Genomic DNA, 23,558 nt, shown 5'->3' with positions numbered 1-23,558 from the left:
ATTCAATTGGAAAACTGGTTAGTCATTGCCATTAGAAAACGTGGTTGATGTCATGCCACCAATTTCGGTAGTAAATTTTTAAAATGAACATGTTGCTATCATCCCTCAACTTTCTATGACCAATTCGAATCTGAATGCCATTTTAATGTCAGAATTTGATTTTTTTTTTTTTGATTTTCACTCAAAAACTGAAATTGGATGCAGACAATTGTACAAATATTGTAACAATATCATTGCAGTAAAACCAAAATTGGACAACAAAAACTTCATAGAGGACTAAAATCCGACAGCCCAATTCAAATTCATGGACCATCCCAGTCATTTTTTTTTTTTTTTAAACAAACCTTTTCACCTGAAAACATATACAAAAAATAAAAGATCAGTTTAGTCCCAGTGAATGTTACAATTTATTAAGCGTGTAGCAATGGAACTTGTTTTGCACAACTGAATAAAGAACATCCAATAAAATTGTCCATAGATGTCGCTTAAATCATGTGTGTGTGATTAAGTTGGGCAGTAAATAGGCAAGTGGTTGTTTTGACATTTGTGCCAAAAGTGTTTAAGATCAGTTTGTGTGAAATTGCGATGCATGCATAAACAACAAACGATTTTAATTTTTTCATTTAAAGTTCATTTTAAATTAATTTAGTTCTAGGAATGGAGGATAGTGAGTTTGATATTTACGATGACTTGGATGTTTTCGAAAATAATGAGAAGCAAAAGGAAAAAGTAATGTAACCAATTCGTAATATCTGCTAGTATTTTCTATGTTGAATGTTTTATTAATAGAGTGCCGATTATTTGGAGCTGCATAAGAAATTTCGGGAAGCCGAAGAAGAGATTCGCCGATTACAAGAGGAAAATGAGAGTTTGAAAGAACAAATAGCTACTCATCAGAAAATTGAGGGCCGACTCGAACGAAATGGTTCTAGTTTGTTAGTTACCGCCAAAGCGGAAATCAAACGAAAAGATGATGAAATCCATCATCTGCGTAAAGAGTAAGATTTCAACGCTTATATTTTTTTACAAATTAAATTTACCAATTTCTATTATTGTCACCAAACCAGGAAAGATAATATCATTTTTCGGCGTAAACACAATATGCAGAGAAATCTGCAAACACGAAGTTCAGCTACACAATCTCAAATCACATGTAAACCATTCATACCGTATGAATTAGTAGAAATTGATTTGGATGCGAGAGATAAATCGATGGAGCGAAGCCATCGACGTAATGACAATCAAAGGAGCAATCCATTTGCATCGAAATCAAACAATGACAATTGCAATGAAAACAAAGTGAATCCAAAAAGCAGGGAGATTTGTGTAGACAAAAATCATCGACAACAATTTCGTGATGATTACAGTACACGCGGAAAACACAGTAATCAACGAAGCAGAAACGATGAACGACGCGAACAATTGAATGTTGAACGCCCAAAACGTAGACGGTCACGGAGCTTGTCGAAGGAACGAAAAAGAGCACGTCGAAGTCGAAGTCGAAGTCGAAGTCGAAGCCATGCTGAAAGACGACTTCGTCGACGAAATGAACGAAATTCACCGGACAAAGGGACAAGGAATCAGGTCTGATGTCATAACATTTGGATTTTTTTCTTTAGATAAACGTTGTTCTTAATTTAACTAAAAAAATTTTAGCATTTGCGAACAAAGCGGGAAAAAAGTAAGAGTCAAAGTCCAAAACGATCGACAAGTCCACATGAGAATGATGAAAAACGGCAATGCAAACAAAAGCTTGATGAAAATGCAACGAAACAAAATTCATCGAGACAAAAATCGGATGTGGAAAGTCAACCCAAAGAAAATGAAATGCCAACGAAATGTGTCATTTCGGATGAAAAGGTGAAAAGTGTCAAAACCGAAATTGAAATTACACCACCGGTGTATTCCACGTTGAGTCATGATGCCTTAGAAGAAGGAGAAATCGAAGAAGACCATGATAGTAAGGGTGACACTACGGATTGTATTGTTCTAGAACAAAACCCAAGTTTACAGTTCACATCTGATATCGATGCTGCATCACATGAAATTAAAACAGAGTTGACAGCCGCTCAAAGTGGTATGAGTGAAAGTGAGAAATTGTCAGAGAATAAGTCAATCTCATCTACGGATTTAAATTCGGAAAGTCAAATGGAAACGATGCTAGAAGAAAATATCAAAAACGATGATCCGCCTCAATCATCACATGAAATTGATACCAATTCAGCTACTGTTAAGACTGAAAGTATTGATGTGGTCAAAAATACAAAGGTTGAAATCGAACCAATTCGAAAGACTGAAGATATAGAAATGAAAGGGCTAGATAATACAGAGCCAAAAAGAATAGAAAACCCTCTAGTGCATGAAAATGATTTGATCGATAAGACACCGCCAAATCAAGAGAGAAACGATGAAAATAGCGTACCGAATTTGCAAGATATTAGAATCGAAGGAGTAAAAAATGTAACAAATTGCGATGAAGCGCTTGCAGTTAACAACGAAAACACAGCAACTCTCAACTCTCCACCTTCGAAAAACATCACAAAATTAAACGAACATGATGAAAATACCAAACAAAGTGAAACCAATTCAAATGGACAAAGTTTCACCGATGCAATGTACCACGAATTGCTAAATACTTCCGGCAATAAATCGGTTAAGAATATTTCGACCAGCTCAAAGGACTATCTTATTGTGGAAAATGAGAATAATGAAACGGATATTTATGTGACGCGAAAAAAGAAGAAAAAGAAGAAGAAGAGCCTCACGAAGGCGTAGCTGGAGCCATTGAAGGACAAAACAAATCATTGTTAAATAATGCATTAATAACCAAATTGTTTTTATTTTTTTTTAATATACCAAAAAGTTTGGTAGTAATATGATTGTTCGCAGTTAAAATATTTTAATAAATATGCATTGTTTTGGAACATCAAATTATTGGATATACAATTCTTGGGCACAAAAGGTGGCTCCGAGGTATAACGTCGTTTATTTTATCACGTGTGTAAGTCAGTCCGTGGCAAAAAAGAAATGATTTTATGTTTTTCGAATTTTTATTTGGCCCATTTCATTCATAAATAAAGAATACAAGAGAATCCATTGTCAAAGTTTCCTTATTGAACATAAATCAGTTCATTCAAAAGATCCTCCATAACAAAGGATAAGTATTGATAATGTAATGTTGTATTGATAAAATTCTTAATTAAGAATTGCACGGATAAATTATTCTTTACGAAGGATTCATATAAAACTGTATTTCCAATACTTTCCTTATAAAAGAATCTACTCGAACATTCTTTCATAAATATTTTTCTAGAAGCTTCTGAAAGCTGGGCACACTTCAATTTGTTTGAGTTCCTTTTGTTACCATATTAAATTCATCGCATCTGCAATTGACCGAATCATTACGAAAAAAAAAAAACTTAAAATAAAATCCCAATTTCAAGTCGAAATGTAAAATGTTTCATCAATTTTTCAAAGATATTTATTATTGACTTGCATTGAAATAAATCGTTCGTTTTATTTGTCCGTTTACAAACATATGTGTTGAAAATTCGAGAAATGCTCTGTCTTGAATTTGAGCGCCGCCTGGCGGATGAATTGAATACAATACTGAAACTGCATTGACACTTGATGGGAAAACGACCAAAGAAACTCAGTGTGTATTAGTATTAACAACGAATCTAATGAGTACACAACAACATTTTGAAATAGATTTCTAATTTACAAACAAATATAATTTATCCGTAATAAATAAAAATTGTCAGTCAAACGTGCTGAAAATCGTTTGCAAAAGCTATCAATTCAAAGAGACTTATTGCGAGCTGTACAGCAACGCAAAAGAGCAAAAAAACTTTGAAATAGACAGTGTTAAATAGTTCTCCATTTTACTTTTTTCGGTCACTTTGTGCATTTTGTGACGTAGAAAAGGATTTATTTTTCTGTTGAAGGAAACCAAAAGAAAACCAACATGTTCGGTTCATTGATGGGTGATTTTGAGGATGATCCAATTTTTGGGTAAGTAAAATTTATTAACTCTCTAAATGTACATAAAATTGTTCTCAGTGATGTAGAAGTATGTGTGTGTGTATGTGTGACTACTTAAAAATAGAAAATTGGTTGACGACAAAGCAGCAAATTTTCGGAAAAAAACACATCAATATCGAAATCAATCGAGTTGCCTTCGAGGTTTTTGGGCTTTTTCTCGCAAATATCAACGTGTGTTTCGTTAAGAACACATCAGTGGTGTGTATGGAAAAAACCACATTTGCAAATCATATGTTCAACACACATTTAATGTGCATATTGTATTACATGTCAGAGAGAGAGAGAGATGTATATTTGATGTTACTTTTTTATGATGATTGTTTTCATGGCAAAGTTTCAAGTTCAAAGTTCTGCATTGATATCTTGTTTTTTCGCAATTAAATAAGTGCATAATATGATTTTTACACAAATCATCAACTTGCAAGAGCAACCAATCGAGGTTTCGAGAACAGATTCACATATACATCCACAGCGCATTTCATACACATCGAAACCAATACAGTCATTATGACGCGAGTGTATCACTATAAATATATGCGCACTCTTTCGTTTTTCCATTTGAAGTGAAGGAGTGAGAAGGAGAAAACGAGAGATTTTGATGTGCTTGACTTTATCGCTTGTTATTTCGTAAGAGGAGAATTGGTACTTTTTTTTTTGTAAAACTATCTCTCAATGTAAATGAGACACCTCAGAAAATCATGGTCTTCACTACTACTGTATGCCATGTACTTTCGAATGCAAACTATCACATTCACAAAGGCTACTCTTAGCTCATTTCAAATGTAAAAGAAATGATACTTGGTCCGACCATTTGGGATGTTATGTATATGATGTTTGTTTTTCCGTTGTTTTTCTCTTCATGATGTTACATGAGAGTCCATACTCATTTTTATTGTACAATTTTTCTAACAAGAATCAAGTGTCATGGATGTTTTTCGCAACAATCGTTGCATAATAATGTGTACGAAAATGAATTAATTACGTTTTAAGCATTCTTTTATAGATTTTTTTCAATTTTGCTGAAATACAATTTTTTTTATTCCCTTCCATTTTGAATAATAATGTTCATTAAAATACCATGAAATTAATGTTTAATTAATAAGACAAAAATGTAAAAAAAATTATAATAATTCGAAAATGGTGACATTTATTCAAATCGAATACGAAATGTTGTCAGCTATGAAAATGGAATGATTAATTAGTTTTCATATGAATATACTTCAGAGAATTCTTTTTTCTCAAAAAAATTCTTCATGAAAATGATCGAACTCCAAATGAGCTTATTTCGAATATTTGTATTTATAAGTTATTTCAAATATTTACCTAAATGTTTTTTTTTTTTTTTCAATTTTCTCTCAATAGTCATCACATGCGTTCGATGCGCCAAATGAATAGTATGATGAGTTCAATGTTTGGCGATCCATTTGGGTGAGTGTTTTATTTTTTAAATGAATTTTTCGAATTTAATGTTTTGTCATTATGGTAATTGAATTTGTTTGTGTCATTCGCAGTGCATTTGATGCATTGACTGGTGGTTTCGGTCCACAACAAAACCATCAACAGGCTATAGGCTTCGGCGGTGGTTTAATGCCATTTGGTTTAATGCCATCGATGCCAAATATGAATCGTTTGTTGACCGGTGAAGGAATGGAAGCCATTGGAGGGCCATCGTTCTCATCGAGTAGCGTAATTTCAATGACACAAGGTCCGGATGGAAGACCGCAAGTATATCAGGCAACAAGTAGCACTAAAACTGGTCCCGGTGGCATACGTGAAACACAAAAAACGGTGCAAGACTCACGAAGTGGTGTCAAAAAGATGGCAATCGGTCATCACATTGGCGATCGTGCTCACATTATTGAACGTGAACAGAATTTGCGCTCTGGCCAACAAGAGGAACGTCAAGACTTTATCAATTTGGAAGAGGATGAGGCTCAAGACTTTGATCGTGAATTTACACAAAAGGCTCGTCAGGGAATGCGATTGCCAAATGCCATCAGCGAAGTGAGCAACGGAAGTGGATCACGTCGACCAGTTCAAGCTATCATGCCAGCTGATTATAATGCAAGGTAAGTAGAAACGAAAGACAAAACTAAAAATACCAACAAAAAACTTAAAATATTTGGTTATCTTTTGTTTGAGAACTAAAATACACCCAAAATGAACACAATTGCTGAAAATTTCATTTCTTGCCATATACAAATCAATTTATTCAGAAACATACATCATTAGCTTTTATTTATTTGATCGAAAACCTTTTCCTTCTTTATTTCATTTTTATTCCCAAATGAAAAAAAGATTTCCGTTTTTTTTTATAATACAAAACGTGTTTAAGGATTTCTAATTTTCCAAAGACTTCATATTGAAGGCATTTCAAGAGATTTTTTTTCAACATATTTTTTTTATATTCCCTTTAATCAATTAAACATTTATTTCCACTTTCTGTTTCTCTTTCTCATATTATTTTTGATGATTAATAGTTTTAACCAAATGAAAACGAACCATGACTCATTTCTTATATGTTGTTTGTAAAGTAATTGTGATTCAATTTGGTCTAATGTGATGCTATGTTTTCCATATTTAAAAAAAAATGTGTAGATAATTGCATATAGGTGTTAACTACGTATTAAAATGTAGAACAGCAATTGTGGCTCGTGTATACTGTTGGCTACGAACGTTCGTTCGTTCGTTCGTACGCAATAGAAATAACATTTTTGTTCGTTCGTTCGTTCGTAGAAATTTAAAAATAAAATTGTGTTCGTTCGTTCGTTCGTAGGAATTGAAAAAAAAGAAATTGTTCGTTCGTTCGTTCGTAGAAATCGAAAAAAAAAAAATTTGTTCGTTCGTTCGTTCGTAGATTTTGATAAATAACAATTTTGTTCGTTCGTTCGTAGCGATTTTTTATTTCAAATATTTGACCAAAAAAGAATCAATTATAACATATTATACACTTATATCCTGATTTTAAAGTATGAATCAATTTATTTTTATTATAAGGCAGGAAGTGATATTGAGATATTTGTATTATTTTTGTGTAAATTTTTGCGAAAAATGAACAACTTATAAAAATTCCATGAGACTGTTTCGTGCCAAAACTAAGTCACTGAATTTTCGTTCCGATGGTGCCGAAGATGCAGTTATTCCGGCCTTTGACACGAATAATTGATATAATTTTGAAAATGTATGACGATTTTCATACCACCACCCACATAAATCAAAATCATATGGATTTGTTGGCATTACTTTCTCTTGCAAGTATCTTTGCAATTCTTCAGTCAAATTACTGTGTGGTGTTGATTCGACATTGGAAGGGCCCATGAATGTTTCCAAAATGTCTTGATTCTCGGTGTTGATGTTCACGCATTCGTTCAAATTTTCTTCACCTTGTTGATGAAACGGTTCTAATTTCCAAATCAAATCATCAATAACACCATACACATCATCTCGTTCAACTTCAGTTGCTAGTGGAATATTTTTAAGCAAAGGTATCATTCATACGGAATAGCGGCTTAGGTGAAACATGCAACTCAAAATTGCAAAAACATATTGAAGTTCGTTGGAATACTGTTTATTACACTTTGAACTCAGTCGCTTTGAATTATACACAATTGGCACACATTTTATTGGAGAAAGAACAAGCAGTTAAAAATGCTGATGTTATGCACAAATTGACTAATATTCCACGAAATGATCTAGAAATAATCAGAGATTATTTGAAAAGTTTCAAAATATGGAGCGAACGACTAGAAGCAGATAAGTACCTACACTTTGGATGGTATGGCCAACGTTTGATTTGTTGAAAATATATTTGATCGAGCATACGTCCTCAAGGGGAAAATTTAAGGGGGGTGATGGAGAAAGATAGTGAAGAAATGGGAAGGAGCTTATAAAAATGATTTCACTAATTTTTCATTTTTCGCAAAAATGTACACAAAAATAATATAAATATCTCAATATCACTTCCTTCCCTATAATAAAAATAAATTGATTCATACTTTAAAATCAGGACATAAGTGTATAATATAATTGATTCCTTTTTGGTCAAATATTGAAATAAAAAATCGCTACGAACGAACGAACAAACGAACAAACGAACGAACGAACAAAATTGTTATTTATCAAAATCTACGAACGAACGAACGAACAAATTTTTTTGTTTCGATTTCTACGAACGAACGAACGAACAAATTTTTTTTTTTCGATTTCTACGAACGAACGAACGAACAATTTCTTTTTTTTCAATTCCTACGAACGAACGAACGAACACAATTTTATTTTTAAATTTCTACGAACGAACGAACGAACAAAAATGTTATTTCTATTGCCTACGAACGAACGAACGAGTGTTCGTAGATGTTCGCAGCCAACACTACTCGTGTATAAAATCTCAAGCAAAAAAAGAAAAGAAAAAGAAATAGCAACTATGATGTCGGCTAATTTTCAATGCATTATGAATGTTTATTCGAATTTTTCAATCATCACGCATTGCATATTCCTGCTTGGGAATTCATCTTTTGTCACGTAGACATGTTCGTTATTCATAAGTGGCACGTTCACACACAGCAAATTCCATTAAATATATAAATATATTCTTCTGAACCGGCAACAAATGGCATATTTTAATGTGTCGTGAGATTGTTGATTACAAAAAAGTCGAAGAAGAACAATTATGTATGAAGAAGAAAAAAATGTCGATGATTTTAAAAGAATGTCAAGTCGCAAGAGTAGATCGATTGAAAATCATGTATCATCACAAAATTGCACTTATAAAAATCGAAAAAAACGTGTTGATTTTTAAAAACTTCGAAAATGTGATTGAAAAAAAAACCATTTTACAATTTACTCAAAATAATTCAACAGCTCAACATCGAATAGAACCGAGGATGCCGAACCAAAAGTAACAATGCCACCGTCGCCTCCGCCAACGACTGCGTCGTCGTCGTCGTCGTCTGTACCATCGGGTTCTCAAATGCGTCGTGGTGTGCGTATTGATAAGCCGCACACGCAATATTCAAAAAATCAATCGAGAGCCAATTTAGCATCGCCAAGACGACCACTTCGCACGCCGACCTCATCACCTCTAACAATGAGTAGTGGTTTGAATAATTTTATATCGCCGCGAACAAGGTTAGTCTGAATTTAATTGACAAAGACAGAACAAAAAAAAAAGCATAATGTTTGATAGAGTGAGTTATGCGGCGCGCAACGCAACTTCAGATAATTCAATTTCATCTAAGCTCACAATCAAATTCAATTTCACTTTCGATTGGCTGACATTCTTTATGCTCTTTTTAACTTCTTGCAAATTCTGTTTCGATCACGAGACATTGATTCAAAAATGCATCAGTTCAACATCGAAATCGATGTCATCGCATCTGTATTTTTTTAATATTTGCTGAATTAATATGGAAAATTAAAATTGTTTGTATTTTTCTTTTTGTATGACATTAACAGCAATTTATTTTTCGAATTCAACTTCAACTAAACATAATGACAACTAACCAATTTTTATTTTGGTCTTCATCTCATAAAAATCACATCAAATAATTTAAATGACGATTATTACATTCGTTCATCACTGAACTATTAACACCATCAACAAACCGGAATGTGAAGAGAGAATACATTGTTTTTGAGGGGCATTTGATTTCTATCTTGGTTCATTGTTTGCGCCGTAATTTACTAATCTTTCTTTGACATTGGCTGTGCAGGCGAATTAATTTATCCAAAAGAGAAAAATAAAACAATAAAACAAACGTTTGAGACACATTAACAACACGATGCACTAACAATACTGTAAGGCGTTTCCGTGTGACCGATTTTATGAGACTATTTTTCATTCTGTCACATTTACACGTAATTACGAGTTTCAAGAATTTGAATGGTAAACGTCGAAATATTCGGAATTTGGCGCGATCTTCATTTCTATTGGAAATATCAAGAGGAGAGTATGTTTTCATTCAGACATTACTCAGCCATAAGCGCTGAATAACATACTCTCTTCTCGATATATTCAATAGATTTGGTCTGAATAAAATATGACTGGGTCATTTTGTTTTAGAATTAATTATTTATTAATAATTTGTGTGCGTTCATTTTGAATAGAAAAACAAATGGTATCTTAATAAAAAAAAAATTAATAATTCATTTGCAGTATCCACGAAAATGTTTAATAATTAATTTGAAATTTTACAATTTTTTTTGAATTTTTGTTTTTACAGCATTCACCCACATCCATACAACAATGCATCTCCACAGTCGCGACGTACTCATCACCACCACAGACAAATGAAAGATAGATCACAGCAGCACGTAAACAATCATCAACATCATGTACAAATCGAGGAGCTGCCTGATGATTACGATGATGGTGCACATAATTCACGCCAATAGAAAGTTTATTCGTCTTAAATTTATAAATAATATATCTATCTCAACTTCATGGTTTTATTCAACCGTTTAAGCACTACGAGCATTACATTAAAAACAAGAACATTTTTGCTTCCTTTTGATGAAATGATTCCAATTTTACGTTCAGTTCAATTTTAAGCCACACTCCACATATTGCATCTATTGCGAAAATTCATTGGCAAAATTATGGAACTGTCAATTGACAGAAAAAAGAAAACAAACCAAACCACATTTAGTTCGAACGGGTTCAATATTTGTAGTGTTCAACCACACAATCTATGACAATTTTTTTCATATACATTTAAAAGTAAAAAAAAAAAACAAAATTTTAATGGCAACTCGAGAATCAAAGTAATCAAACATTCCGAATGTAAAAGAAAGAGAAAACTTGTATTCATAAGAATTTTCGGAGAATGTAATGACCTATAGGTTCATTTAAGCGCAACATAAATTGTTTTCAGTAGCAAAGTGCTTAATGTCGAATATCAACCGCATAACGACTGTAGAAAAACTCTTCAAATGATGTAAAAGAAATGAATTGGATAACTTTGGATTTATTTCGACTTCTTCGGAATTTCATACTTGAAAATAGTTGATTTGCATTGAACTAAATCTAAGAAGAGAGAAAAATAATCGATTTTAATTCTGTGTGAAATTTTTTTATTTTTAGACAAAAAAAAAACATCACAACAAATGTTCAAAATGTCCCAATATTTTCTTTCCCGCTTAAAAAAATGCGTTTTAAATTAAATTTTTTTCTACATGAAATTAGGAGTAAATGTGAATAAGGATTCATTTTGATCATAAGAGGAGTAATAGACATTGATTTTTCTTCATTTCTCGGTGTTTGAACATAGACACTGAGCATATATTCTTCAATTATTTATTAAATAACTACAAAATGAAAAAGAAGAAACAAACACTTAACAATCTTACTTCGATTATGAAAATTAATCTCTCCTCATACATATGAATCCAAATAATAAAATTTCAAAACAAAAAGAGTGAAAAAAAAAACCATTACATAATGACAAAAAAAAAAGAATTCATATGGAGTCAAGAAACCAATAATAATAATAAATAGTGTAAAATCTATGTTATATTGAATAAATTTTAATTTTCATTAATCTTAAGTTAGAAAACTATTCTAAAATTGCGTTTTATTTATCAACTAAAATCTTACTCGTCTACTATGTTGGAAAATGGCTGAAAATTGTATAGCATCACTGTGTTATATCTTATTTGCATTTCGTTTCATTTATTGTATATAAATTAAAAAGCGATCTTAAACACAAAAGAGATGTTGAAAACTATAATACATAACACTTAAACAAAATTACATTCATCACCGTTCGTATACAAAACGGAAAGTTTCCATACCATTTTTATTGAAATAATATGCGGAGTTCATCTTCTTTGAGACCAATAAGGAGCATAATAATGCCACCGATTAGAATTCCAAGTGCTTGAATAATGGTCATTTTAACGGATTGTTCGGCGCGACTGAGTTCGGGTACAAGATCGGCAAGTGCAATGTACAAAAATGTACCGGCTGTTCCCGCATAAATCCATCGAACAAGTTCACCGTTTGCATTCACAATTAATAGACCAAAAACCATACCGATAAAACTCAGCACCGATGATATAACATTAAATACGAATGCACGCCGTAAACTGACGCCGGTTTGTAGTAAAAGTGCAAAATCACCAAGTTCATGTGGTAGTTCATGCATTAAAACTGCTAACGCTGTTGCCATACCAGTTACGGGTTCAACACCGAATGCTGCACCAATGGCCATGCCATCGGTTAAATTATGCAAACCATCGCCAATGATAACCATAAAAGCGACCGGTGTTAAAGAGCCCATTGGTCGGACTTTTGTATCTTTTACCATCACCTTTTCTTCGTTATTTTTCTTTGAATTTTCAAGATCATTATCAAGATCCTCACAACTGCCACAATTGCTTGATGCATTTTCACTCTGTTGATGACACTCATCCGGACTATGAATTGTTTCGGCTTGAACTTTATTTGATAATGGTGGACCGTGCATGTGACCCCCATGACTGTGTCCGTGTCCAGCATTTCCAGATAATAATGGCAACAATGATTCGATGAAATACATTAGTAGTGCTGTTAAAAAGACAAAACCGCACAGCCAAACAGCCTCCGTTTCATCTACATCAACATGCTCATGTCTATCCGCATGCTCATGACTTTCTGATGCCGAGTGCTTATGTGGCATTAATGCGTGTGGAATCAAATGCTGTTGACGGAGAGAAAAAACAAAATGAAAAATAAGCATTATAATCTCATTCAATGCAAACGGACAGCGTATAATTTGTGTCTGACAAGGTTACGAATTTGATCATTCCATTAACTTTGTTTTTTTTTTTTTTAATTTTAAGAAGTGTATATTTACCATCAAAGCATCTCCAACCTGTGAAAAAAAAGAATATGCATTGTATTAGTTACACACGAGTCAAGCATTGATATTTATATATACTGACCAATGTTCCGATCGCAATGGCAATCATAAAACGTAAAATTTCATGATATGCAGAAAATCTTGTCAGAGGCACCATTGCGATTCCAATTAATCCACATAATGATATAATCGTGATTGACACAACTGCCGCAATCCATGCTAAAATGCGAACAAAATAAAGGCAAAACCATTCAAATAAATCGTCTCACAGTCAGTTTTATCGTCTATCCTGTCCATGCTTACCGAAGGGCGTAATATCCTTGACCTCTTTTCGTGGCGCTGGTGTAAATTGTTCGGCACACGAACCTTGTTCAATTTGCACCAACAGTGCCGGGCACATGTTCATAAATGCGGTTGGTGTAATTTGAATATTTGATATGCTATGGTCGGCATCTTCAATTTTATCATCGGAATGATGTTGATGATGATGTTGATGTTGGTGTTCAGCTGCAACCGAATCGGACGATGACCGATAGATTGGATTATTTTTATGGGTATTATTCAATGCGTCTGGACTGTACATTTGTATCAATGATATCGGCGACAGACATGTTTTTCTTGTTGAACCGGAATGATCTGCATTTGAATAAATTCATTGAATGTGGGTTACTCAAGGAATAACATTGGAAATGGTAAAAAACAACAATTCTTAGGAATGTTTAGTGTATTACATTAAATTATCGCTGAATATTTATCAGAGAATTATTATTCATTTTTATTGCACGCGGTATCGTTTCTATTTCTAAATAGAGCCACACATCTGTAAAATTGTAACTACATCTCACTTTTTGGTGCTTTATGTTAGATATTTAATGAAATGCTACATCTAATCTAGCGAATAAGAGATAGAAAAAGAAAACCACCACCGAAGATAATGTTATTTCTATGTCATTCCACCGCCAAATGGGAATTTAATGAACAGTTGATCATTGCTAAAACAGTGTCAACATAATCGATTTTCTATGCAACACTTTTTTTTTTTGTTTTTAGTCATTTCGGTCAATCGAATTGAACGTTTCTGAACTAATTTTTTTCGTTTCACAAATGTTCATTTTTACAACAAAAAAAAAGCAATTTTCGAGCGAATACACTTTTTACAACTTCAGTTCAGGAATAACACACTCAAATTATATAGGTGTAATGGTGTCCGAAAGTGTCTGATCTTTGATTTTTACCGGTTAGTTGAATCGCACGATGACACACAAATCACCATTCAAAATAACAGCACATTTGAAATGTTTAACATTGAAATACTTTTGTCGCTATATAAATGTCGTACCTCGATGTCGTGGATGTCGATGATTCGGATCGTGCATCGTACGAAAGATATCTTCTTTCTGTTCATTATCAAATGTATTAATTAATTTAATGAGCTGATCATCATTTCCGGCTGCATATGATGCTGCTGCTGTAAATGAAAGCAATATAACATTGCGACTATATTCAACTGAATCGTAAACAATAATAATAATAAAAAAATAAGGCATATAATAAAGCTGACCCATAAAATGTTGGTTCTACATTTGCAAAAACAAGCACCGTATGATGATGATGATGATCATGATGTGTAATTCAAGTGAAATGTAAAAAAAAGGGAAATTTCAAAACAAAATGGAAAGTGAAATTAGATATGTGATTCATGATTTTCTATTTTTATTGTTTGTGTTGCACTCCACCGGTATTTTGCTGAACATTTTCAACATGAAACCGATTTGGTCAACAAGAATAACACACACCACAATATGAAAGACAAACAATTTTGGACAAGAAACGTGTTTACTGATTTTAAAATATTTAACGAAACTACAGTTAATTAATCATTCAATATTCACTATTTGCCAGTTTATGAAAGCTATACTCATTGCACATTCGATGGAAATAAACGGAATTTACTATTTAAAACATTCCATGCACATAACAATAGGACAAATTCTCACAGATCGAATTAAATCATATCAACGAACAAAGATATAGCAAAAAAAATGAACAATTTTGACACACATACCTGTAGTTGTTGTTGTTTCGTACGTAATCTCGTTTTGTAATGTTGTTGATTCTTCATCAAATGTAACTTCGGGTACTTTGTAACCACTTGGTCGATGTTGGTCTAATGTATGCTTTTCGGGAAAATCGATTCCACCGATTCCCAGTTGATGCATTAAATGTTCAAATCCCTATTACATACAAAACGAAAGAATAAATTATGACACTTAAAATTATTCAATAGGACTTAATTTGCATTCAAAGTCATCAAATTTCCTTTTTTCGGTGAATTTACTGTTATGCAAAATGATTAGTAACATTGCAAAGTTCAGTTAAATGAAACAAAACTGGTTTCAATTAGCAGAAACGAAATGATAATCATAATGAAGCGAAACAATGGCATTTGGCAAATTTATATTTTTCATCACCTTTCACTCATCATCACCTCACGGTTGTCTGTTGGTCTTACAAAATGATCTAATATAATACTAATTGACCGGTTTTTTTTTAATCTAAATATGGCCGATTCTTAAAATTCATCATGAAATAGATGACATGAATTATTGAAAACAAAATAAGTTTAAGAAATATCTATTAAAAAATTGTTTACCTCAAATGATATGGTGCCATGGCTGCCGTATTTCCGAAACAGATGAGATAAGAAGCGGTTCGATTGTCTTTTTGGTGTTGTTGTCGATGTTGTTGTTGTATGCTCAGCAAAAATAATGTGATTGGATAAATGAACGATCAAAACGGCAGTAAAAAAGTGTTTAAATAATGAAGACGTCATGTTTCGTTCGTGGAATTAATAAACTGAATTTAAATAATAAAGAAAGAAGTTGAACGCGCGGCGCGAGTTCTGAATTCGTCAGAGTTACTGTTTTCTGTAATTTATAGCGTTAAAAGTGTTTTTTTCTATTCGTTATCGATGTGCCGCGAGTCAGAGTGGATGTGTACTTTTTTTTATTGTCACTTCTTTTCGATATTTTCGTTGTGACTTCTCTCACTTAGATTTGTGCTAATATTCACTTATTTTGTATTCAATTTACGTGTGTTGACCAGCTGCACCTTTTTTTTCTTTTTTTGTTTTGATTCTTACGATTCACATGCGTATATCGATTGGTTTGGCTGCTCGAACACATTAGGTTATTGAACGAATTGCATGGACACACCGAACAAACATATTTATGCAGAAAAAAGAAGAGAAAAAAAGACAACATTTATGAATTATTTATTGGTCATCGTACTTTGTATGCATGTGATAATAGTCAAACGATCACAGTGCATCATTTTTTTTTTAATTTATATAAAAAGCGATCTTTAAATGTACATGCATGAAACTGAATGCACCATGGAATGCACCCTCGAAGTACTCTTTAAGATATAAATGGCGACGATGAGAATATGCATCAAACATGCGACGAATATATGTAGCGAAGGTCATACTTCGGACTATTGATCTATTTTCGTATGTATCATGGGACACATCATTTATGCTTTGATATTTTAAAACAATAACTTTTTATCACAACCGTAAACAAATGAATAACGATTATTTTTAGCTGTTCTTGAGAATAAAAAGTCCGACACACAGACAAAGCAAATAATACTGTACAGTATTTTTTTTTTGTCAAAATTTTAAAAAGTATTATAACGAGTGTTTATTATTGATTGCGGGACTTTGAACTTTTATATCGATGCAAAGAAAATTCAAGCGGTTGCAAAAAAGCGGTTCACCTAACCTCAATTCAATTAATTGCTGCAATTGCACCAGGTTGACACTTACATGACAAATTAATAAATAATTTTCCTCAATTTCAATCAAATCCCGTTTCACAACATAAACGATACTACAATGTAACAAAAATTGGTGCAAATTCTCTCTTGTAATTAAAACTCGAATTGTACTTTATTGCAGTTTAGTATCACACACAATGACACCAAAATCTTTTAAGTTTTGCCAAGCAAAACAGAAACAGCATGCATATCGTGTTTATCTCACAGTTATACTGCATGAATTCACAATTATTATTATTTTTTTTCTCTATCTCTGCAAGTCTCCGACCAGAGGGAGATTCTTTTTTATTATCTCAACGGAATACTACCGAACAATATACTTGCAAGAAAACATATGTGATAGATAGAGAAAGTGTTATTGGCACAAAGCAATTAACAAATGTGTTAATAAATCAAATACGATAAAAAATGCAGCTTTTAATCGAATAGTAGCGCCACGTATCATTTAAGTGATTCATTGCAGTTGGTATTTAGGGAATCCCAATAGAGGATCTTAAACGAGATTGTTGATATTCATTTCACATTTTAAAGCAGACTCACTCAATATGCAGGATTGTGATATTTAAGAAGCGAAAATGTAGTTATTTTTCCTCGCAAATGTCACCGTTTTTTCATCAAATGTAAATGTACGAAAGAACTCGGCTACTGAAGGCAAGCAATACGTTTCAAAAGTTTAACCGAAAAAGATGAACGATATTGAATAGACAATTAAAAACTGCGAGTATTGCAAAAGGTTTGTCGATTTTATATGCCTTTCAGCACAAGCTGATTTAAGAAAAAAAAATCGTATTCGTGGAAACATCAACCAGATAAAAATCCCCAGAAACAGGTACATAAATATTAAATACATATTATCCATATAAATTCCCGTTGCGAATGTATTCAATTTCTTCTTCATGATGAAGTCATATTGATTTGAATAGTGCTGTGGCATATTCTTTTCTCGTCGAACTATAAATATCTACAGTTTGTTAAGTAATACATTTCGATGGTGATTTTCAAATAAGCTTCACTTTTATCAAACGATTACAATACAATTTCTTACACATTGTGTTTTCTCTGTCACAATATACAGCAATTATTTCTGTGGGGATATAACAATTGCATACGATATGACTATAACAATGACGATGAGGTTAGAGAGGAGAATAAAGTGTAATCTCATGGAAATTACCACACATCCGCGCGCGCGCGCTCCCAAATAAATTTAAATATTCATACAGAAAGATCTATTAAACTTCGAACAAGCGTGTACGCTTTTGATTGTAATGTGAACGATAAAATGGTTTTGTTTACATTTTACCAGATTAAGTGTGTGTGATAAAAAAAGCAAGAATAACAATGCTACCAATAGCAGATGTCAGGTGAAATACAATATACAAATAGCACTTGATGCGGCGCGTCGGTTTATCTTTGATTGTTTATTTTTCCATATATTTCGTCGTTTTTCTTCGAAATTTAAAACATTCCATTTTGGTTGAATGACTTAAAACATCGATCAAGAACAAGCATATTAGGAAAACTCCTTTTTATTAGACAAATCGCCTTGTAATAATCATAAAAATGATTTAATTAGCTATGATTTTGCAGATCAAGCTTAATAATAGTTAGATTGTGTGACCTGTTTCCTTTCTCTCTCTTCCTCGGAAACAATGGAACGAGCGAAATAATAAAAAAAACTGAATGCTAGTCGGTTGAATTCAATAATGCACTTCAACTCATATCTTTTCTATAATTCACGTCTGTTTTTGTTGATGGTGGTGGTGGTGTTCATATCTCGTTTTCGCTTGAGTGCCAGTGATCATTATTCAATTGTTCATGTTTTGCATCGGTCGAATTTCTGGTTTTTTTTTTAGAGAAAATAATAATAAACACCAAAATAATAACAACAATGTCAGTAAAATGGTGTGTATTTCTCAATTGCAACAATTTTTAACAAAAAACACCGACCAATGGACAATATTTGAAATGGCTCCATTTGCTAAATTGCACAATACAAAGTTCGATGTTTGTGATCGTGGGCCGAACTCCATATTACTTGATTGTTACACTTAAACATTAAATTATAAACATTCACATATTCTTTGTATATATCAGATGTAGTACATCAATTAATTTGATTGGCTTTAACAAATCATAACACAAAAGCGTCAACATATCAATGATACACACTAAATCTCACCAGTCAGTATTTGTTGAATATTTTTATTTTTCTTTTTCTTTGCGTAAAAACTTTGAATCTATTCTCTAAAGAAATTCATACATAAAGATAAAACTCGCATACAAGGTTTTTTTCTTCTCCTCTCGCTATTTCCTTCAGTCCATTTTTGGATCGCATAATTCTTTCAAGGCGTTTCTAAAATTTTCTTTCTCTTTTTTCCCTCCCTCTCTCTCTCTCAATCTCTCTCATTCTCGCTTTGTCTCTACAGACACCACAAACAATCTTTGGCACACAGGTGACACAAATTTAACTTTTACAACTTCTCAGAAGGAGTTAAGTATATCAAATCATCTTATATTTAAATCATTTACCATTTTTTATTGTTGCTGTCGTCTTCGTTGCTTGTTTTTATTATCAATACGATACGCACGACAGATTTGTTATGCTTATTTCTTGTTTTTATTATTTTTCGGTAACCGTAACTCAGCGGTTGACGCAGAATGATGGAAGAATAACACACACACACATATATACAAAAAAAACACCAATTAATTCAAACTGTCTTCAATAAAAAAAATGAATCTCTTTTCTGTGTTTACGATGGCCATCGAGAGAAAAAAGAGCACAAATCAAAACCGATCGGCGTACTTAATCACAGAGTGTTACAGAGTCTCACATCTAATAAGAGAGCGACAAGTATCAGCGCGCGCAAATCCCAACTAACAAATAAATTGACCGCAAAATGATGAAACATACAACAATCAACGAAATGAATAAATATGAATAAAAAAAATAAACATCAACACACCATCCAAATCAAGAAAAATTAACATTTATGCACATATTCAACAAATCTATGTGTACATATATCTGCCATGTGTATCTTATAAAAAACGAGCGTTTTATTAACTTATTGGTATATGTAGTTTTCGCCCGTATAATATACGAATGGCAGAATGGGATTTAAAGTGAAAAAACAAAACCAACAACGAACCAACAGACTATATGTATATTCAGAACATGATCACTACCACTCACACAAAGCTCACCTATATTATGGTGACTGTGACTCCTCATATGTTAAACGTGTGCGAACACACGAATACTATATTCGCATTATAGATACTTAAACAACTGAGCAGTTAGTGAGTGTATATAATTTGGCGAGAGCATAAAAATGCAAAATGAACACACTTTTGTCGCACTTGTTTTTCGTACTCACTTTTTATCTGTTGGTGTCTTTTTCTCTCCTTCTCTCTCTCTCTCCCTTTTGCAACTGAATCAGTTAATGGAACTGAGAAGAAATCTTTAGCGCACTCGTCGCTAGCACTCTATGAGATCGGTGTGTGCATAAACATCAATTATTCTTGAACTTTAAATCAACATCATTCAAATGGAGACATTTATTTTGATTTATTCGATTACGGCCAGAAATTGAAACTGTTTGTGCTTATTTGTGTGCGTGTGTGTACAAACCCGCGCGCGTGGTTCATCACCACCAATCCATTGTAAATGGAGCTAATAATGTTATTCGAGTGACGATAATGATGATGATGTTGATGATTGTTCTTAATATATGAGATTATGTCGCAAAAGCAATAAATTTACGGAGTGCAAACAATATTTGTGTATATTTCTATTGCTGTTGATGTGAGCGTGTGCGTAATATTGCAATGAGCAGCTCGGTGACTGTTCAATTTCAAGTGAACGTTTACGAAATAAACATTTCGTTACAAAACGCTTATTGAACCAAATTATGAATTACCTTGTTCAATGGAAATGCTTGATTTCTTGTGATTCCATGACAAAAACAATTTTTATTTTGTATTCTTGATTTTGGGGTCAAACAATGAGTAGTTCCCTCGACGACACATTTCCGACGTTGATTTTTTTGTTTAGTGATTTTTCGTCTAACGGGTTTGTCATTGTATCTCAAAACAAAATTTATAACTCGATCGAAATAAACAGATAAAACTGAGTGTATAAGATTAATTGTGTCTTATATTGTCTGGCTATAAGCTTTATAGTTCTCGGTCGTAATCAAAGTGATATGGAAAATGCATTTATGACAATTTGTTGTGCAGTTGTAGGTGGTCGTTGAAACAGTTATATTTGCATTTCCTCGATACGGTCGATGCATAAACTTGATTGTCAAGTTAAGAAACCATGCACTTTTTTAGTATTGTTTGCCCAGCGAAGATGATTTTTTATTGTTGTTGTTGCCTTCTACATACGTAAATCGCATGGTTTGAATCGTTGATGGTACAAGAAATCATATTAGAAGTATTAACGCTTCAAGATATCGTCTAATTTTTCTTTTTATGGCTGGTGTGTGTGTGTTTGTTTTCGAATGCGTGTTTATTTTTCAATTTGATTTCCCTGTGTGCACACGGACTGATCTTTGTGTACACTGTTATTTGATTATAAATCAAAATGTGTCGTCTACCACTCTAATGCATTATGACATTTTAATGTAAGTTTTGCGACGAAGCATCACAATCGAAAATCGGGAAAAGATCATGATGAAGATGTACATCATCTTGTGTAAATATTTTAAAAACGAAGACGTATTTTATAATGATAAAAAAACTTAACTTAATGTTCGAAACACAGAAAAAGTACACTACTTATTTTCTTCCTATTTTTCAAATGCAAAGAAAACAGCACAAAATTGATTTCAAACTGAATACAATGGTTCGTCGTTAGTGACTGTTGTTTGCTCTTTTTTCTTATATGAAGAGATGTTGTGTTTTATGTCATTCTACTTGCACACGCGAAACCAGACAATCGCATCCGCAAACAAATTTGTTATTTTATCAGTGAGACAATAAAATGAAATCGTCATTGTTAAACATAGTTTGCTTCCGCGATATATTTTCAACACACATTTTATTCTAGCATACTTTATTTTAATGATCAATTTTCATTGAGCCAAACGTCAAAACCAAACTCATAGTTATAAGTTCTGATATCTGGTTTGTTTTACAACCTCATTAAAACACACAGCAAAAATCGATTGTAATAAATCAACAACTGGATATTGTGGATATTTGAACAAATATTGTTTGGAAAGATAACAATTGTTATGTCTCTTGCGTTCAGACTGCATCAAAAATTGAACGTAATTCGTACAGGTAGAAATCACATTTGGACACATTTGAAATTTCTACTGACATTCGTTTGCTGTTGTCGAAAATGCTATTCGAAAGTGAAAAAAAGCAGACGTTTTCTAAAAGCCACATTTTTGGTATTCAATCAATTTCGAGATTTCAAATGTGTTCGAAACGTGGCAGCACCCGTGAAGAAGTGATAACTGAACTGATACCAGTGATAAAAATAGAGATTACGTAATTTTTGCTTATAGTTGCTTCGAATCAATTAATCATATCGTTGATATACATTCCATTGTTAAGATAACACGAATTTCTTTATGATGAGAGAACTGTATTTGAACTATGGAACAATGTAATATGATAACATGTCGCACATAGAAACGGAATTCAATTTTTTTTCAACCACTTGTGACTTTGTAGATTTTTTTTCTGTGGCTGAGATTGTCACTGAACTTTTATATGATTTCTGAAGACTTTTCTTCATGACACAACATAAACGTCAATCTTTTGACGATTGAAAAAAAGATTGGTCGATTAAAAGTATCAGCTCTAGCCCATTTTTTTCTTTACATCACTGATTATATCAAGTGGATTCAATAGTGTTATTTTATAAGTATTGTAACTGGTTTCAAGGTAAAAACCAATAATCATTCGAAAAATGTCCAGCAATTGATATTCAACTGCGAACGAATGCGATGAATTGAAAAGGTTTTTGATGCGATTGCTCTTATGTTGAAATTTGACTTGTGAATTTTTGAAAAACAAAAAATATTAGAAAAAACACACTTTTTTGTGACGATGAAGATGAAGTTTTTTCTTACATTTTTAAGAAAACATGTCGCTAAGAGTAAATATTTTCCTATTTCTTATTTGAAGTTACAAAAAAATGATAAAGTTCATTGATGACTTCAATCAAAGATAATTATTGAACGTACATTATCGTGTAAAAAACAAATGAATATACTTTTATACTTGGGGGGTCCAATGGTCGTTAGTTTATCAATTAAAATGAAAAATATTATAAGATTTTGAAAAATTGAGAATCTAAGCCACCTTCATCAATTGTGACTAACACGTATATAGATAAAATATCAATTCACTCACCAGTATTCTCATCAAAAGAAAAAACTTGAAGTTTTTTTTAAAATTTAAAAAGACTTGGCCTATTTTCGTCGGAGAAAACGTCCAATAGGTGTAATTAGACAACAGTAAAGACCGGCAAAACTGTTCATCGGCCTTATATAGTACAGGCGGACGTGCTTAAGTCGTTCAATTGCCATTCAAGTGGTTGAATTTGGTCGTTTAAAGCACGGTTGTGTTTAATTGGATGCCGATTGTAGCTATTATCGTAAGCCGTGATAAAAGCGTGTTAACAGTCATTGACAATAAATTATTTTAGCGCTATTTTGTGAACGAAATAGATAAATACAATGTAAGGTAATTAAATGTGATTGGAAAAGATATACTATTAAAATGTCAAATGAGCTTTGGAAAAATCCATAAGTTAGATCGAGAACTTGAAAAATTCAGGATAATAAATTGAACTTTTGGCAAGTTCAT

General features: G+C 32.6%; 3 protein-coding genes across 10 annotated transcripts; 2 read left to right on the top strand and 1 right to left on the bottom strand.

The window, feature by feature from the left end:
- Positions 1-561: 561 nt before the first annotated feature.
- LOC116343484 (arginine/serine-rich coiled-coil protein 2) lies at positions 562-2,931 on the top strand. The gene is made up of 4 exons (XM_031771548.1): positions 562-729; positions 790-998; positions 1,068-1,584; positions 1,657-2,931. Exons 1-4 carry the CDS (start codon positions 658-660, stop codon positions 2,773-2,775), a joined length of 1,917 nt encoding a protein of 638 aa, XP_031627408.1. The 5' UTR covers positions 562-657; the 3' UTR covers positions 2,776-2,931.
- Positions 2,932-3,652: 721 nt separating this feature from the next.
- Positions 3,653-11,500, top strand: LOC116350789 (myeloid leukemia factor). The gene is made up of 5 exons (XM_031782729.1): positions 3,653-4,014; positions 5,407-5,472; positions 5,556-6,113; positions 8,905-9,171; positions 10,266-11,500. Exons 1-5 carry the CDS (start codon positions 3,968-3,970, stop codon positions 10,435-10,437), a joined length of 1,110 nt encoding a protein of 369 aa, XP_031638589.1. The 5' UTR covers positions 3,653-3,967; the 3' UTR covers positions 10,438-11,500.
- An 88-nt stretch (positions 11,501-11,588) lies between these two features.
- LOC116350743 (zinc transporter ZIP10) lies at positions 11,589-23,229 on the bottom strand. 8 transcript variants are annotated; one of them, XM_031782708.1, is made up of 8 exons: positions 19,257-20,088; positions 15,538-16,055; positions 14,950-15,118; positions 14,224-14,349; positions 13,188-13,520; positions 12,967-13,103; positions 12,879-12,896; positions 11,589-12,722 (listed from the first exon to the last, which is right to left on the bottom strand). In XM_031782708.1, the coding sequence occupies exons 2-8, from the start codon at positions 15,715-15,717 to the stop codon at positions 11,841-11,843; spliced, it is 1,845 nt and encodes a 614-aa protein (XP_031638568.1). In that variant the 5' UTR covers positions 15,718-16,055; positions 19,257-20,088; the 3' UTR covers positions 11,589-11,840. The 8 variants fall into 8 exon arrangements, with proteins under 8 accessions (XP_031638568.1, XP_031638577.1, XP_031638543.1 ...); XM_031782683.1 differs by lacking the exon at positions 19,257-20,088 and adding an exon at positions 23,103-23,229 and having other exon boundaries at positions 11,590-12,722; positions 14,224-14,352; XM_031782691.1 differs by lacking the exon at positions 19,257-20,088 and adding an exon at positions 21,513-21,621 and having other exon boundaries at positions 11,590-12,722; positions 14,224-14,352.
- Positions 23,230-23,558: the final 329 nt, after the last annotated feature.

This window comes from Contarinia nasturtii, unplaced genomic scaffold (genome assembly GCF_009176525.2).
Source record: "Contarinia nasturtii isolate CC-2019 unplaced genomic scaffold, AAFC_CNas_1.1 Cnas_scaffold_129, whole genome shotgun sequence".
In the NCBI taxonomy this organism is placed as follows: domain Eukaryota; kingdom Metazoa; phylum Arthropoda; class Insecta; order Diptera; family Cecidomyiidae; genus Contarinia; species Contarinia nasturtii.
This window is presented reverse-complemented; position numbering and strand designations above follow the sequence as displayed.

Excerpts from the sequence above, each read along its gene's own strand:
- LOC116343484 (XM_031771548.1), top strand. The coding sequence starts at position 658 with ATGGAGGATAGTGAGTTTGATATTTACGATGACTTGGATGTTTTCGAA. Across the intron at positions 999-1,067 it reads ATCCATCATCTGCGTAAAGA|GAAAGATAATATCATTTTTC; the intron begins GTAAGATTTCAA and ends TCACCAAACCAG. Across the intron at positions 1,585-1,656 it reads ACAAAGGGACAAGGAATCAG|CATTTGCGAACAAAGCGGGA; the intron begins GTCTGATGTCAT and ends AAAAAATTTTAG.
- LOC116350743 (XM_031782683.1), bottom strand. The coding sequence starts at position 15,717 with ATGACGTCTTCATTATTTAAACACTTTTTTACTGCCGTTTTGATCGTT. Across the intron at positions 13,521-14,223 it reads TCGACATCCACGACATCGAG|ATCATTCCGGTTCAACAAGA; the intron begins GTACGACATTTA and ends ATTCAAATGCAG. Across the intron at positions 13,104-13,187 it reads CAAGGATATTACGCCCTTCG|CATGGATTGCGGCAGTTGTG; the intron begins GTAAGCATGGAC and ends TTCGCATTTTAG.
- LOC116350789 (XM_031782729.1), top strand. The coding sequence starts at position 3,968 with ATGTTCGGTTCATTGATGGGTGATTTTGAGGATGATCCAATTTTTGG. Across the intron at positions 4,015-5,406 it reads GAGGATGATCCAATTTTTGG|TCATCACATGCGTTCGATGC; the intron begins GTAAGTAAAATT and ends TTCTCTCAATAG. Across the intron at positions 5,473-5,555 it reads ATGTTTGGCGATCCATTTGG|TGCATTTGATGCATTGACTG; the intron begins GTGAGTGTTTTA and ends TGTCATTCGCAG.